The sequence below is a fragment of the Panthera pardus genome, unplaced genomic scaffold, assembly GCF_024362965.1.
Source record: "Panthera pardus isolate Hobbes unplaced genomic scaffold, ASM2436296v1 HiC_scaffold_8, whole genome shotgun sequence".
NCBI classification, from domain to species: Eukaryota; Metazoa; Chordata; class Mammalia; order Carnivora; family Felidae; genus Panthera; species Panthera pardus.
The window spans coordinates 90450679-90468829 of NW_026527013.1; the positions used below are offsets into that span (position 1 = coordinate 90450679).

Below are 18151 nucleotides of genomic sequence, written 5' to 3' on the forward strand. Positions count from 1 at the left end.
AGTACAATTAGTATGTTACGTAACTTAGCTGAAGTCAGTATAGAGACAGGAGGGTTCAGGCTATGTGAAGTATCCAGGAAAAATTAAAATAAACTTATTATGAGATGTACATATAACATGTGCAGAGATTTTAAGATAAATTTTTATGCAAACATTCAATGCATAAAATGTTCCTTGGTAAGCTAGTGTCATTTTCCTTTTTTATTGTGTAATAAATAAACACAGTGAACTACTCCTGGTAGGTGAATTATGACAAATTTAAATTCTTTATTCAAGCCTTAAAATTTTGAAGGAGACGGTTCTTTCTTGATCAGGTCTTTAATACTTCCTAACTTGCTTTTTAATCAAAAATGCCATAAGAATAGCATCTGTATGCTTTCTTTTCACATAGTCTAAAGAGAAACAAAATTTTAAAAGGAAAAGGAAAGCAAAGAAAATTTTGTCAAGCTTTTCAGAAGTTTAGAAAAGCATGTGCCAAAATTTGGAGCGGACCAAAAAGAATTGATTTTTTTTTTTTCCTCTTAACCTAGATAATAAATGTCTAATTTGGACTGTCCATGTGGCATCAGGTTCCCAATTTAAACTCTTTCAGAGACTGCCATTTTTAGCAAAAGAGGGGGAAGTGAGAATCAGGCAACACCCAGGCTTTTTCTACACAACCGCAGCCAAGTCGTCTAAAAACCGGTTTGGCCAATTCCCTTGTAGTTCGCTGTCTGACAGAGCTGTAGCAGGACCCCAGAAACCTGAACCAACCACACTGAAGACACCTGAACAGGACCGATCTTTGCCCGGGGCCTAGCATAAAGTCTAGGACACAGAGAGCACTGCCCTTTTCATGTCTCTACTCTGCCCTTTCCCAAAGCATAAACATTTCCACTTGAAACAGCTCCCTAAAAGCCAAAACACAGCGCAGGGAAGCTTCTGGCAACGCGGTACGCAAGACTTTCGCGATCCAGAGGGGAAAAGGGAGCTGGGTAAACAGTCTGGTATTGTTCATTTTTCACGTGCATTTACCAGAAGGTTTCTAAAACAAGTACTTCTCTTTCTCCTCCTCCCCCGCCCCCCCCGCCCACCACCCCCGCTCCCCCCTCCCCAGGTGGCAAACCTGCTAAGGCTCTTCCAGATCCCTCAGATAAGCTACGCGTCCACCAGCGCGAAACTCAGCGACAAGTCGCGCTATGATTACTTTGCCAGGACCGTGCCCCCGGACTTCTACCAGGCCAAAGCCATGGCTGAGATCCTGCGTTTCTTCAACTGGACCTACGTGTCCACCGTGGCCTCGGAGGGCGACTACGGGGAGACGGGCATCGAGGCCTTCGAGCAGGAAGCCCGCCAGCGCAACATCTGCATCGCCACGGCGGAAAAGGTGGGTCGCTCCAACATCCGCAAGTCCTACGACAGCGTGATCCGCGAGCTGCTGCAGAAGCCCAACGCGCGCGTCGTGGTCCTCTTCATGCGCAGCGACGACTCGCGCGAGCTCATCGCCGCCGCCAGCCGCGCCAACGCCTCCTTCACCTGGGTGGCCAGCGACGGCTGGGGCGCGCAGGAGAGCATCGTCAAGGGCAGCGAGCACGTGGCCTACGGCGCCATCACGCTGGAGCTCGCCTCGCACCCCGTCCGCCAGTTCGACCGCTACTTCCAGAGCCTCAACCCCTACAACAACCACCGCAACCCCTGGTTCCGGGACTTCTGGGAGCAGAAGTTCCAGTGCAGCCTCCAGAACAAGCGGAACCACCGGCGCGCGTGCGACAAGCACCTGGCCATCGACAGCAGCAACTACGAGCAAGAGTCCAAGATCATGTTTGTGGTGAACGCGGTGTATGCCATGGCCCATGCCCTGCACAAAATGCAGCGTACCCTGTGTCCCAACACCACCAAGCTTTGCGATGCTATGAAGATCCTGGACGGGAAGAAGTTGTACAAGGACTATTTGCTGAAAATCAACTTCACAGGTAAGCAAGGAGCAAAGCTTTCCTCATTTTCTATGGGATAAACAGGTGGAATCAAGCAAGAATCAAATACCTCTGCCCCTGACCCAGAAATCTTCCTTTCGGAGCCACAAAAAAGGGTTCAACCTGTTACACAAATATTCCAAGATGCAATGTGACGGCTCTGATGTTCTTTACTTATTTTTGAGGGAATATCTTGGCTGATAGACTACCCATAATTGAAAGGCTCCCCAGGCTAGGTTGACGTGTGGTAACTGCCTACATGCAGGCTATGCCACATATGCTGTCTTTCTTGTTAGCCGTAGGGTATGACACGTGTGATACGGGCATTTAATCTTCTTTAGCAGAATTGGCAACTCTCTAAGGAACATGAACTTCCAAGCCCTCTTTGTGGGTGATTTGAGCAAAAGAATCTAATAACTTTCACAGTGGATGAGAGAAAAAAAAGTCGCTGTTTTCCCAGAGCTTAATTAGGGGGGAAAAGGGGAAAACACTCAGACCATGGTGATTTCCAGGCATTTGAGTTTATTTCGTCTGTTATAAAGAAACGTTTCCATGTTGGCATTAAGAGATGTGGATTTTCTCAAATGATGTTATGAAACAAAACTTTTCCTGAGAGCATGAGTGTAAGCTACATTGAAGACTGATGGAAGTCATTTCAATACCGTGAATAGATAGGCAAAGGTGTATTTGAAGTGGCTTTTGTTTCCTCTTCCTTTGATTCTAAATATGGTAAACTGTTTCTAAATATAGCATTGCATTTCAATGCATTACTAACATAAAAAGCACAAAATTTTTAGGTTTGATTTCTTTACTAAGGCGCGTGCGATAGCAGTGCATTAAGGTACTGGTTCTGAGGACTTTAGTTTATCCCAAATCATAAATTGTAAGTAATATCATACGGCACAAAAAAATTGATGCCAGAAATAGTACAGCGATAAAATGCTTTCATTTGCCTAAATTGCTAGTAATAATAATCTCCCCTGCCATTAGGGCATCCTTCTAATCTGCACAGTCTAGTTCAATTGGTTTATCCCCCAAGATGTGAAACTTTGTATGCACAAATCATACTGTGTTTGGAATAAGCAGCAGTTCCCACGTCATCTTTATAGATGACCACTCAGAAGTCAAATGACCTGAAAACTCACTGGTAATACTAAGAGAGGACCCCATGATCATTGGTTCCTATTCCAGAATTCTAATTCCTAAACCAGCCTTGAAAATAAGCACAAAATTTACCAGCCTGCATTTTGCACATCTTTTCTTCATTCTACCCAGAGAGAGCCAAAGTAGTGGAAATCAGTTACGTCAATATTTCCTCCTATTCATCTACGAGTTATTTCTTACCATTAGAATGGCTGTAATAGGTGGTAAAGATGAAACTCTTTCTGTGTCCCATACTCCCACAGATGCATTCCATGTAGAAATAATATATATTTACCTCAAAATCCCGGATCAGTTTCCACTGCCATCTCCAGAAAATAAGAAAGGACCATGCAGCCAGGTCCTTTACTCTAAATGTCTTTACTCTAAATATAAATGAATTTCTCAAGTATCTGTAAATAGCATCTACAATGCACTTAATTCTTAAAGATAAATAAGAAGAGCATCCTTCCTACCCCACTTCGGACTACCCGTGGGGTAATTATTTATCTTTATTCACCACATGTATTCATTAACCTTATTATTGTTCTTCATTCCTTACTCCTTAGTACGCAAATACACAAATGTATCCACTCAGCAGCAGCTACTATAAAGAGAACTCTTAGATTTCAGTGAGCCCTTGCAAGGTATTTGATGTAACCAAAATATTTTCCTTCATTTCATGGCCTGAGTCCTAAATGGCAAAGAAAAGTGAAGCAATAAGGCCATTATTCAGATAAATGAAACAGAATTATCTTCCTTTTGTCTGTCTTGTTCAATTACTGGCTTTGATTCTACAATTTGGTGCAGCTTTATAAACTTGACCACAAAGTGCTATTTTAGCTTTCTCAATTTGTTCGACATTACCAGTCATTCTCCATCTCTGAAGAGAGGAGAAGGGTGAGACACAAGTTGAAACGACAGAGAAGAGAGGGAACTTATACCAACCACCAGTGCCATCATGCTTCGTAGTGTGAGAATTGGACACGAAAACACCTTACTGGGGGAGGACAATGAAGTGCTAAAGGAGCTAAAAATGCGCATTAAAAAGATAAGGCTCCCCCAGTTACCTGTTGAAAAACAGGTGTTGTTTTACATTTTTTTCCGAAATAGTATCTTTGTTTTTCTACCTTGAATGTTGACACAATGGACTAAGCACAATGGTAAACAGCAAACAATCTTTGCTCAGGTGGGTCGAAGGACCGCTCTTCTAGCCATCTGCTTGTATTCGGTGCATTTACTACAAGATTCTTCTGACAAGGGATAGTTGCAGTCCGTTCCCTAAGGGCTCTAGCCATTATAGGATGGAAGAGCTAAGGCCCCTGAGAATTTTAACGACATAAATTAAAATACTCTTTGGTTCCTTGGTATATTCCTGCTGGCTAGTTCCAGCGTTGGCCAACATGAGTATCCTTGACGTTAACCTGCTTTCGATATTCCTTTTGCAAAAGAGATTTTGCAGAACGATCCTTTGTTAAAGCTTCTTCAACACAGTGAGCTCTTCTGGCATCGGATCTAACCAGTCTCTACCTCCCTAGACTCATCTTTTGCTCACACCCCACCTTCACCCTTCCTTTCATGAAGACTACTTGCAGTTCTCCGAGTACATCCTGCCTTTGTATCCTCTGTGCCTAAAACATACATGTAATGTACATGTCTATTTCATCCATGTAGAACGCTCTCACCCCATCCCCATCTGCCCTATCTAGTACCTTCACTTGTTCAATCTCCACTGCTACCACCCTGGTCCAAGCCACCGACATCTCTAGGCTACATTTTACAATAATCTCCTAATCGATTTATTCTTGCCCACCTCCAACCCAGCCTCCGCAACCCATTCTCTGCAGGACAGCCAGAATGCCCTTTTAAAACTTAAATCAGGGGCGCCTGGGTGGCTCAGTCAATTGAGCATCCAACTCTTGATCTCAGCTCAGGTCATGATCCCAGGGTCATGGGATTCAGCCCCACGTTGGGATCTCTGTGCTGAACCTGGAGCCTGCTTGGGGATTCTCTCTCTCTGCCCCTCCTCTCTCTCTCTCTCTCTCTCTCTCTCTTTCTCTTTCAAATAAAACATTATAAAAAATAAATAAAACTTATAGGAAGTCACCCCTCTGCTCATAACCTCTTAGGGAGTTCCCCCATTTCACTCAACAACAAAAGTCAAATAATCCTTGCAATGCCCTGCAAATGTCCTCCCGGATCCACCCCCTCCCTGTCCCTCTTACTCTCCTGTCACCACCTGTTACTCCCCTCTTTCTTACTTCACTCCAGCCCCCCTGGTTTCCAAACTTGGGGCTTTTCCACTGCCCTTCCTCTCTCTACCTGTAATGCCCCTCCCCCACATATTCGTAAGGCCAGGTGATTCCCTCACTTCCTTCAAACCTTTACTCAAATGTTAGCTTTTCTTTTTTTTTTTTTAATGTTTATTTATTTTTGAGACAGAGAGAGAGCATGAACGGGGGAGGGTCAGAGAGAGGGAGACACAGAATCTGGAACAGGCTCTAGGCTCTGAGCTGTCGACACAGAGCCCAACGCGGGGCTCGAACTCACGGACCGCGAGATCACGACCTCAGCCGAAGTCGGACGCTTAACCGCCTGAGCCACCCAGGCGCCCCAAATGTTAGCTTTTCAAGGAGGCCCACCAGGTAATCCTTCTGAAAATTGCAATTCGCTTCCCCTGCCCCACCACAGGTCGTCCCTATTTCTTTTTAAGCTGCTCTACTTCTTTTATGCACCATGTTTTTTTTTTCACTTTCTCTCATACCGTATCATTCATTTTCATGTTTATTCTCTAGTGTTTGATCTTCATGTTTGAATATAAACTCCATGAAAACAAATCATTATCAATTTTTCACTGATGTAGCTCAAGCATAATAAGCACTCAGTCAATATTATTGATTACGAATAGCACTTGACACCCAAACTTACATTTCCTTTACTAGATTGTGAGCTTTTTCGAGGCAGAGAAGATATGTTTCATCTCTTATCTGAAACGCCCAAACACAGTTTCTGGTGCAGAGTGGGCATTCCATGAATGTCTACTAAAGGAATGACGAATGAGAAAAACAATCAGTAGATGTATTCATTCTTTTCAGGAAAACTTCATGTATATATCGCATTCACTAACAAATGAATGTCAACAAAGAAAAGGATGTGGCTTCTAGAATGGGCTGCTTTTATCTAAGCACTGTCCTTTAGTTATGTTCTATGATTGTATTTGAGATAAATTTAAGACCTAACAGCATTAGCTCTGGATCTCTTACCCATCCCTGTTTTATAGATGAAGTCCCCCCAACTCACGGTGATCTGTCCAAGGTCATCATGTGATTAGTGGCATAACAAAGACTGAAATCCAGGGCTGAAATCACTGGATCCAGGGCCTCTTTTATATGGAACCAAGGACCCTAGGAAGCTGAGGACTTTGATCCCAAACATCGAAAATCATTTCTGACACACATTAGATATTAATGGAATGTTTGTTGAAGGAATGAAAGACAACCAATAAGTGTGAAATGTGTTTCTTTTTGTGCTACTCTTTATAATTCTTTTAATGATCCAGAGCCACATTACCAATCAGTTGGAGCTAAGATGGTTCATAAGACACCCAAACTTTGGAATCTGAGCCTTAGAATCTAAACCTTAGGATATTATAAAAAAATTTTCAAAGGTGATTTTTTGTTGTCAGTAAGAAAATTTTTCCATCTAAAGAGTCACGTCGTGGAGAATTCTGAAAGAAATATTTAAATGCGAATTATGCTTGTTGCCATTTGACTTTTCAAAATTACTTTGAATTCTATGTGCTCATTTATTTCCGTGTGCTCAGCATGCAACAGGGAAGCTTAAACTACCAAGCCAGTTGAAAACAGAGGAAACAGAGAGGACCATTAAACATCCTAAGAAATGCAGTATAGCTGGCATTTTCATGTGTTCTCAGTAGAGTAAAAGCCCTGTCACTTTTTATCCTGAGACCAATTCCAGAAAGCGGAGGAGAAGAAAATCATAGAGTGACAAAAGGCCTTCCTCAAAGATGAACCTGCCCTACTCCTCACTTGACAGAGGTGGAAATTCAGGATGTCAGCATTATTATCTTCACTTACTGAAGCACATAAGAGTGAACTCAACTGTCAGAGTGATGTGGTAACTAAAGTACACCCCATTCAAAAGAACAAAAGGAAGAGCTCCTACTTACTGAACATACTGCCAGAGGGGCTCCAAGGCACGTCCGCTATCGAGTAGGCATTCCCTCGGAAATAACACGCAGAACCTTCCTCTGTGGGTTCGCAAGTGTTGGTGGGCTGGAATGTTTGAGAATGGAGAAATTGAGAACTTGACACGATAGGACATTTATCCAAGACCACTTAACGAAGTAGGTGACATCAACCTCCTGATTTAGACATTCATTCCACAGATAGGTTTAGACTTCATGCTGGGACCTGGGGACGCAAGAATAAACAGGACAGATGCAGTCCCTGCTTTATGGAGCGACTCAAGTAGAGAAGCAGGATTATTGGGGCCTGTAATGTTGAGGCCTTGGCTTAGGTTTTGTGTTCGTTTGGTTCCAGCTTTTGTTTTGAATTGGAAAACTATTATGTATCTTAGGCCCAGAAGAAATCTCCAACTCACTGAGCAAATATCACTCCCAGGACTTGACTTACAAGGGAAGAGGACGGCTCGCTATTATTGCTGGATTTGTGGTCATAATAGGACTGGATAATAGGACACACAGCAATGACAGTTTTTGTTGTTAATGTCGTTGTTGCTCATTTTTGCTTTTTTCTTTTTTGGGGGTGGGGGGATGGAGAGATGAGGCACACTCACCTCTTGGTTCCAGCAAGGAGACAGGCTGCTGAGATCAGAGACCTGGAGCCTGGTGGGGACGGTGCAGCCTTGTTCTTATGTTTATAATTCTCCACACCTAGAAGAGGAGCAGAGGCAGAAAATGAGTAATCTGGCCTCGCTGTCCCACTCACCTCTGTGTCTGACTCATCCAGTAGGTCCAAGGAACACTCCTGGTTGGGACTGTAATCACAGAGCACAGGCCAGGAAGGGCAGATTTTCTGGAACACTGCACTCCAAGGAATATGTTTGAGCTGGCCCCAACCCAGCAAGACTCTCCTCTTGACAAGTACAGGGCCATCCAAGGCACAGCAAGGAAGCCAAAATGGTAATGGCCACATCTTTAGATGAATGGGCTTTGAAGTCCCTGAAAGAGCAAACTGCTCTTGATCTTGCTTCCTCCCCTGGAACATTTGTAGTTCCCACAAAAGCACAGAAACTTGTTCCAGCTCTGCTGATCAAAAGCATTTCCAAAATGTAAAGATAAATATCCTGTACTTCTTTCTTCCCTTTTCTCTCTGGTCAGCTTCCTGGGGTCACAAGAATAAGATCTAAACCCCCAAAGGACACCACTAATGTGTTTACTTGTTTGTTTATGCGCCATGCATCTGTGCTTTGGTGTCTTAGAAGCTTGAGAAATGGTTCTCATTTTAAGGTCACACAGTGGAGAACAGGAGCCTCTAGAAAACCTCATTTTCCACTTTGGCCTGAGCTTTCTGCTGCCGTTGTTTATTATTCTTATCATCTAGCTGTCATTACTATTATTATTATCTCATAATTCTTAACTTACCTTGATTCGTTTGAAGAGCCATCCTGTCTATAAAGCAAAAAAAATAAAAAATAAAAAAAATAAGTACTAGTCCCCAATGAAGTAAAAAAGAAATGGATTCTCCCACCTTGCTGATCAGAAAAAAGTACAACAAATATACTGTCTCCTACATGTTTCTAGGCTTTGTGGACACCGTGGTGTATTTATAGGAATATCGCTTACAAAGGTGTCTGGAGATTGAGGGAAATATTCTGAGCATTTTCTAACACTATAGCTAACATATAGTTTAAAAATAAGTTTAACCTATGTTCCTGACCTTTGGAACACCTGGTGTTATCCCACAATAACCTGGTCTTTAAAGGTTTCTAATCTCAGTTGAATTGGAAACACCTGTTTTTCTACTGACATATACCTTTGTGCTACTACTCATCTTCAAGAGAACACTGGAAAACCAAAATAGATAAAGGAAGTATTTCTGATGGATTTAGAAAAAAAAAATTCTGACCACAATGGCCATCATATACTGAAAAAGAGGACTTCTCTTTGAAGATTTTAAAAGATTAAATTGTCATCTAATGAAGCAGGTGGTTATGGGAGATCCTTCCCAAAGTTGGGCTTAGTAAGACCTAACAAAATCGTGAGCAGTGAACACAGCTTCTGAAAATTAAGGATGTGATGTTGCAGCCTGAGGGGTAGGCGCTGAGGATGATGACTAAAGAACTCAATGCCTGGTCATAATCCTCATCTCCCTCTTTCTTTAAACATTTAACTATTCTCCATAGTATCGTTAGTCATTGTATGTGATATCACCAGGATAGATTACATAGTCGTCCTTCACATTCTTTCTCCAAACCCCTAGCATTATACCTGGGGTTCGTATAAACACTCATTTGTATCTAGTTTATTCCAAAACAACGGTATTTAAAGGATTCATCCCACTGCCTCAGATGAATTAGAATTTGATAAGGTGGCAGGGTCCCTAGAAGTTATAGTGCTAAATGACATTTCAGAATATCTAAAAACTTAATTCTGTAACAAAATTCTAAATAATTTTACTAGCACAGAATTGACCATAAGTTACATTTCCAAAATAATATCTCAAATACAAAATGATGTTCATATACACGCTAAGCTGCCAAACCAAGTATGATTAGTGGTTGTATGACTATTAATATTTTTAAATTTTTTAATTAAAAAAATTTTTCTTCCAGTTTTATTGAGGCAAAATTGACATATAACATTTTGTAAATGTAAGGTATACAGTGTGTTGATTTGATATTTATTACAGAGTGATAACCATCATATCATTAGCTAATACCTCCATCCCATCACATAAGTACCATTACTTTTTTGTGGTGAGAACATTTAAGAAGCACTCTTTTAGCATAAAATACAATATTCTTAACTATAATGACCATGCTGTACATTAGATCCCCAGAATTTATTCACCTTACAACTGGAAGTGTATACTCTTTGACCAACATCTCCCCAATTCCCCCAATCCCTTAGCACCTGGTAAACATCATTCTAATCTCTGTTTCTATGAGTTCAGCTTTTTTAGATTCCACATATAAATGATATCATACAGTGTTTGTCTTTGTCTGTCTTGTTTCATTTAGGATAATGTCCCCCAAGGTCATCCATGTTGTCACAAATGGCAAGATTTCCTTCTTTCACATGATTGAATAATACTCAGTAGTATATATACCACATCTTATCTATCTCTTCATCTATTGACAATTAGGTTGTTTACGTATCTTGGCTATTGTAAGTAATGCTTCAGTGAACTTGGGAGTGTTGATAATCTTCTCAATATCCTGTTTTCATTTCCTTTGGAAACATACTGAGAAGTGGGGTATCTGGATAATATGTTTGGTTTTTGGTTTTTGGTTGTTGTTTTTTTGCTTGTTTGTTTTTGAGCAACCTCAATACTGTTTCTCATAGTGGCTATACCAATACACATTCCTACCAACAGCATACAAGGCTTCCCTTTTCTCCATATCCTTGCCAACACGTGTTACATTTTGTGTGTTTGATGATAGCCATTCTAACAGGTGTATGGTTATATCTCATTGTGGCTTTGATTTGCATCTCCCTCATGATTAGTGATGATGAGCATCTTTTCATGGACTGGTTGGCTATTTGAAGATGTTCTTTGTAAAAATATCAATTCAGTTACTCTGCCCATTTTTAATTGGATTGTGTTTGTGGCTATTGAGTTGTAGGAGTTCTTTATGGATTTTAGGTATTAAGCCTTTATCATATAGTTTGCAAATATTTTCTCCTATTCTATAGGCTCCCTTTTAATTTGCTGATGGTTTTCTTTGCTGTGCGAAAACATTTTCATTTGGTGTAGTTTCACTTGTTTATATTTGCTTTTGTTGCCTTTGCTTTTGGTGTCAAATCAAAAAAAAAATCACTGCCAAGACTGAGGTTAAAGAGCTTACTCCCTATGTTTTGTTCTAGGAGTTTTAGGGTACCTGTTCTTATATTCAAGTCTTTAATTTATTTCATTTCTCTTTTATGTACAATGTAAGATAAGGGTCCAGTTTCATTCTTTTGCATGTGGCTGTCCAGTTTTCCCAACTCCATTTATTAGAGAGATTATCCTTTCCCCATTGTATATTCTTGCCTCCTTTGCCATAAATTAATTAGCCATATATGCATGAGTTTATTTCCGGGCTCACTGTTCTGATCATTGTTCTATGTGTCTGATTTTATTCCAGTTCCATACTGTTTTATTACTATAGCTTTGTAATATAACTTGATATTAGAATGTGATACCTCCAGCTTTGTTCCTCTTTTTCAACATTGCTTTGGCTATTTGGAGTCTTTTGTGGTTCCATACAAATTTAATTCTTTTTTCTATTTCTGTGAAAAATGCCATTGGAATCTTAATAGAGATTGCACTGAATCTATAGGTCACTTTGGGTAGTATGGACATTTTAACAATATTAATTCTTTTAATCCATAAACACAGAATAACTTTCTGTTACTTGTGTCTTCTTTAATTTCTTTCATTCATGTCTTATAGTTTTAGTGTACATATTCTTTACCTCTTTGGTTCAATTTATTTCTACGTATGTCATCTTTTTGAAACTATTGTAAATGGGACTGATTTTATTAATTTCTTTTTCTACTATATCATTGTTAGTGTGTAGAATCACAGCTGATTTTGTAGAGTGATTTTTGTGTCCTGTAACTTTACTGAACTTCTTGATTAGTTTTACCAGGTTTTCTGGTGGAGCTTTTAGAGTTTTCTCTATATAGTAGTATCATATGTGATCTGCACATCAAGACAGTTTTACTTCTTCCTTTCCAGTTTAGATCCCTTTTATTTTTATTGTTTCCTAATTACTCTGGCTTGGACTTCCAGTACTATGTTGAATGAAAGTAGAAAGATTGACCATCTTTCTCTTGTTCCTGATCTTAGAGGAAACCTTTCAGCTTTTCACTGAATATGTTAGCTGTAGACTTGTTATTTATGGCCTTTACTATGTTGAAGCACTTCCCTCTATATCCATTTATTGAGAGTTTTTATTATGAAAAGATGTTGAGTTTTGTCAGATGCTTTTCTTTCTGCATTAAGAGGATCATATGATTTTTATCCTTTATTTTGTTAATGTGGTATGTCACACTGATTGATTTGCAGATGTTGAAGCATCCTTGAGTTCCTGGAATAAATGCCACTTGATTGTGGTATATGATCCTTTTAAAGTACTATTGAGTGTGGTTTGCAAATATCTTGTCGAAATTTTTGCATCTATGTTCATCAGGGATATTGGCCTGAAGTTTTCTTGTGTGTCCTTGTCTGATTTTGGTATCATGGTAATGCTGGCTTCATAAAATGAGTTTGAACTCATCCTTCGTCTTCCATTTTTTAGAAGAATCTGGGAATAATTGGTATTAACTCTTTTTTCATGTTTGGTAGGTAGAATTCACCAGTGAAGCCATCTGGTCATGGATTTTTATTTGTTGGGAGATTTTGGTTACTGATTCAATCTCGTTACTAGTATTGGGTCTGTTCAGATTTTCTATTTCTTCATGATTCAGTCTTGGTAGGTTGTACGTTTCTAGCAATTTATTTAATTCTTCTAGGTTGTCCGGTTTGTTGGCATGCGATTGTTCATTGTAATCTCTTATGGTCCTTCTTATTTGTGTGGTATCAGTTATAATGTCTCCTCTTCTATTTCTGATTTCATTAATTTATTGTATGTAGTTAGGCCCCTTCCAGGGAGTAACTGGGTGGGGGATGTTTTCTGTGTGACCCTCTACACTGAACCCTGGAGTAATAGCGGCAGCAAGTGCTGTCCATTAGTAACTGCTTCTCTGTTTGCTATAGTCTTGTGGATTTTATAGATACAGGCCCTGTGGGCTTTCAGAGGTAGGTGTTTGGGGGACACTTCCCCCAGGTGGGAGTCTTAAAAGATGAGATGCTAGATGCTGGGTCCAAACCCTTTACTCCTCTGGGAGAAGCTAGGAGTTGGGGGTTCCCTCCTGATTGTATGGTGCTGTGCTTGGGGTGGGGTTTATGGCAAGAGTACGTCTCAGCCTTTCCTATCCATTTCAATGTGGGTTTTTTTTGTTCGTTTGTTGGTTTGCCCAATTTATAGATGTGTCTTAGCTGCTTTCTGGGTTTCTTTAGAAGTAGTTTCCATTTATAACTGTAAATTCAGTGTGGCCATGGAAGGAGGGGAGTTCAGGAGCTTCCTGTGTCACTCACTTTCTTTATACTGCCCTCTGGTTTCATCCTTATAACCAAGAATTCTGATGAGTATAACACAATTCCTCTATGGATGTTTGTCTCCTACTGGCTATTAATATTAACTGACTAGTTGTCCATTCATTCATTCCTCATAGCAGATATACAGTGAATTAACAGAAGTTTTTAAAATATAGTAGAAAAATTAAGGCAATTGAATGTATGACTTTAATTCGTCAACTGATTCAGAAAAGATCAATGTTTTTATTTTAGTTGTAGAATGAGTTTATCATGTATAGAATCCAAGTAAGAATAGTTTGAGAGCCATTAGTCTAGGTTACACAGATTTATTTTTAAGACAAGATTGGACATTCCATCCCTATGGAACTCAGTAGGCTGGTTACAGATCTCATATTTCACCATTGCAAACTTCTTACGTAATTTGTTCTTCATGGTAAAGCACAAACGGAACTGGGAATTCCTAGCGCTGCTAGAGAAAAAAATTTTTTTTAATATGGAGGATTTGTGCGCTTGTCAAAGAATCTTTACTGTTCAGTATGAATTAGTGTGACATACTACAAAGGTTGAAAAAAAAATAAGTATATAAGTTCTTTCTGCTCTCAAATAGCTCACAATTAGTACTATCAGTATGAGAATATAGCTTTTACACTATAGCAGTTCATCTTTGGCACCTCGAAAGGGTCTGGTAGCATAATATGTACATACAGAGGAGGGATCAGCAGTGAGCAGAGAGTCAGGAAAGGTTTCCTAAAAGATGTAACACTGGATGTGACTAAGATTTGTTAAAAAGGAGGGTGGAAGAAAAGGATTTTCCAAGTGAAGAGATCATTCCACAGAGACGTGTTCATAAATTGTCAATTGTTTTATTTCTGTTTAACCTATGTTAAAATTCAAAGCTCTTTTGGAAACTAGAATTAAATTGAAATAGTAAAATATTGATCTGATTTTTAGATTAAATCATTTCAAGTTCTCTTGTATAAAAATGTAGAGGGGCATCTGGGTTGCTCAGTTGGTTGAGCGTCCAACTCTTGATTTCAGCTTAGGTCATGATGAGCCCTACATCAGGATTCTCTTTCTCCCTCTCTCTCTCTCTCTCTCTCCGGCCCCCAGCACATACTCACTCAATCTCTCTCTGTCCCTCAAAATAAATCGACAAACCTAAAAAAGGCTTTTCACATTGCTTATGGCCACTAGCTTATCATCTTTACCCTGAACTTCAGCTGAAACCAATGAAGTTCCAATGTGAAGAAGGAAGGGGGTTGGGGGGAAGAAAAAGAAACTAGCATTTACTGACCACTACCTGACTGGCAATAACCATTTTATATATTTCATTCATCAATTCTCATAAAGATCCCATCAGGCAAGTATATCTTTTCCCCTCTGTTTTATATATTTAATTGAGGCTCAAAAGAGTTAAATGACTTTCTCAAGTTTGCAAAGCTAAGTAGCCTACCAAGCCAACCCAAGACTGTTTCCTAATCACACATTATTTTCCAGTATTGTTTCCCAAGGAGAAAAAACAAGTTTGTAGCTAGAACAAGGGCACAGTCCCATCATCATTTGGCTCAGCTTACTATGTGCAGCTGCAGTAATAATAAACAATTGCCCCAAAATGTTCATTATCCAAAAAGGAATTTGTTAACTCTTTCATTAATTGCCATAGTGGCATCTTCCATTGAGAACGACTCATGCAAAGACCTCCAGTTATATATCTCACTCCTTCCTCTGAGAGCATCATATTGTAGGAGATCAATATTTGCAGTATCATGCTGTTATTTCCAAGAATCGATAGTAAATTGCAAAAAGAAGAAGGAGAAGGAGAGGAGGAAAAGGAATAATTAGAAGTACTAGCTACAGGTCACTGTGTCTTAAATGTTACGACTACATTTTTCCCTGTCACCCCATGCTCTCAGTCTAATTACAAAAATCTCCATAGTTAATTAAAGGCAAAATAATTTAGAAAAGGGGGAGAAACACCAGGTCTGAAACTCTTCCAGACTTTCCATCCGAGCCCCTACTGGTTTTGTGGGTCTGTTTGGTGTATTGGTAAGCTTTTCTCATTGTGCTCATGTGTGTTTTATAGTACCCGTCACAAATCGAGTTTTCTTTCTAAACATAATTAAAAATACCCTTGGTATTTTCACAAATTAGAACGTCTTAAGAATTTTCTATATACAAAGTTTTGTTTGTAGGCTATCCAGTCACCAATAATCACATGGTAGCCCTGTACCAGCTTCTTGGGGTACTTAAAAATTTTTTCTCTGGGGGCACCTGGGTGGGTCAGTCGGTTGGGCATAGGACTTTGACTCAGGTCATGATCTTGCAGTCCGTGAGTTCGAGCCCCATATTGTGCTGACAGCTAGGAGCCTGGAGCCTGCTTCGCATTCTGTGTCTTTCTATCAGCTCCCGTCCTACTTCGCTTGTCTCTCTCTCTCTCTCGCAAAAATAAATAAACATTAGAAAAATATATATTTTTTTAATTTTTCTCTGTCCCTGGGGCACGTGGGTGGCTCAGTCGGTTAGGCATCCGACTTCGGCTCAGGTCATGATCTCACATGTTCATGGGTTCAAGCCCCACGTCGGGCTCTGTGCTGAGAGCTCAGAGCCTGGAGCCTACTTTGGTTTCTGTGTGTCCCTCTCTCTCTGCCCCTCTCCCACTCCCACTCTGTCTATCTCTCAAAAATAAACATTAAAAAAAAAATTCTTTAGACAAAAAAATTTTTTCTCTCTAAAATGCTCCTAGTCTAATAAAATCCTAAACCTTGATTATCTCAATTTTAATGAAAGTAGAAAATGAAGAAAATTTATCATTTCTTAATAATCAAAAGCAAATCTTCGGATGATGCGGTTATTTATATCCTCCTCATTTTTATTCATCAAGAACTCTGTGTCATCTCCAGAAATACTTTGAACAGAAAAAATATAAATGAAATGTTTCTAAGAGGAAAGCAAAAGTGCCAATTTCCAGAGATGGGCTCCTTCACTGCTTTTGGCCACCTACATTCTCCCTACGGATTTATCCTGTAGACAACTCCTCCTCTTCCACTTAATTCCTCCCTTTCCAGTATGGAAATTTATTAAGTTATTTTGCCTGTCTTTTGCCTGGCAAGGGTCTTTTGCTGCTGAATTAGTACCCTAGCTAAACAGTGCAAAGCAGGAAAAGGAAAGTATGCTTTGTTTTCTTTTTCTTCAGAATGTAATATCATAATTGTATCTAAAATATTGTGGCCATATTTAGGAGTCTGACAGACACCTGTAGAAGCGAAGTTAATTTGACAATGGAAGAACGAAAACAAGAGCATGATAGCACGGCTTTCCACTCCACTTTTCTGCCACAGTTTAAATTTAGTGATCTAAACTGCTAGATGAGGGGTTGAAATGATTAGTGCAATTCTTTGAGTGCACGGGCTCATCCTTTTTTAACAGATCTCAAACCACAGTGTGGCAAGGAGTTTATTTTCTTGTCCCCCGGGTTTGATGGGTCATCGCAAGAGTTCCCACAGTCAAGAAACTGCAATGAAGACACTGCCAAAAGTTGGAATTCTAGACTCTTAATAACAGTTGGGAAGTCAACTAGCACTTTATCAGTTTTAAAACACTTTTAAATGTACTCATATTAGATCCTTGCCACACCCCTGTGAACTAGACTGAGAAGATGTTATTATTTATTATTTTTATTGAAGAGAGAATGGAGGATGGGAGAGGTGACCTTTTGCCCAAGGTCAAAGAAAAAGAGCTCCTCCTGAATTAGAATTCATGTCCTTTGATCATTATCCAGTGATATGTCCCCTCAGCTTCCAGCTGAGGCAGGTAATAATACCTGTCCAATAAAGTGGAAAAATGTTATTGGAGGCAAAACCAATCTGCTTAGATTTGTTGTTGGAGTACGGAGAGACTACTGATACTAAGCAGAGCAAGAGACGCTGAGTCAGCAAAGTTCATCCTTTGCTAGATTTACCACTGCTTGGCTCTGAGGCTTGGGGCAAACCACAGAGCCATTCCAGGACTCAGCTGTTACCATTCTGAAAACACGACACATATGTTGCATGCAAACAGAACTAGCGGATATGGTATTTTTGCCCTTACCTTTCATATGACTGAGGTGTTCTTGATTCTGGGAAGATTAAAATTTCTAGTTATAGTTAAAGAAGATAGTAATCCACATTTTACTCACACTGGGAAGACTTCATGAAAAAAAAAAAAAGGATTAGAAGTGGACTTTGAAGAAGCAGGTAAATCTCATGTGGTCACTCAGTATTTATTGCTAACATTATTTACATCAGTCCCAGCCCCAGCCCCTCGAAATCAAGCAGTGAAACCTAACAAAAACCCTACCCTCACAGAGCTTATGTTCCATAGATAAGCTAGTCAATATATAGCACACCACATGGTGATACATGCCACAAAGAAATATAAAGCAAGGCGAGTAAACTAGGGAATCCCGTCTAAGTGTGTTGGGGGGCATGGGGACACGGGGCAGATTGGATGTTACTGTCTTAAGTAAGGTGGTCGGGGAAAACTTCACTGACAATTTGACATATGACCAGAGACCTAAAGGAAGTAAGGGTACAAGCCATGTGGAAATATGAGAAAGAACATCCCCAGGAAGGGAATATCAAGGCCTGAGGTGAGAGCCTACTTGATGTGTTTGAGGGGAAGCAAAGAAGCCAGGGTGGCCAGGTAGAGTTAGCATGTAAGACATGGAGGAAGTGAGGCTAGGGACGTGGTGGG

The 18151-nt window shown here is 40.0% G+C and overlaps 1 protein-coding gene across 2 annotated transcripts in view; it reads left to right on the plus strand.

The window, feature by feature from the left end:
* GRM3 (glutamate metabotropic receptor 3) overlaps positions 1 to 18151 on the plus strand; it is a 219653-nt gene that overhangs the window by 141380 nt on the left and 60122 nt on the right. For both annotated transcript variants that reach the window (XM_019443167.2, XM_053896899.1), the window contains one exon: positions 1097 to 1952. In XM_019443167.2, coding sequence (XP_019298712.1) covers positions 1097 to 1952 — 856 coding nt within the window. The remainder of the gene's footprint in view (positions 1 to 1096; positions 1953 to 18151) is intronic.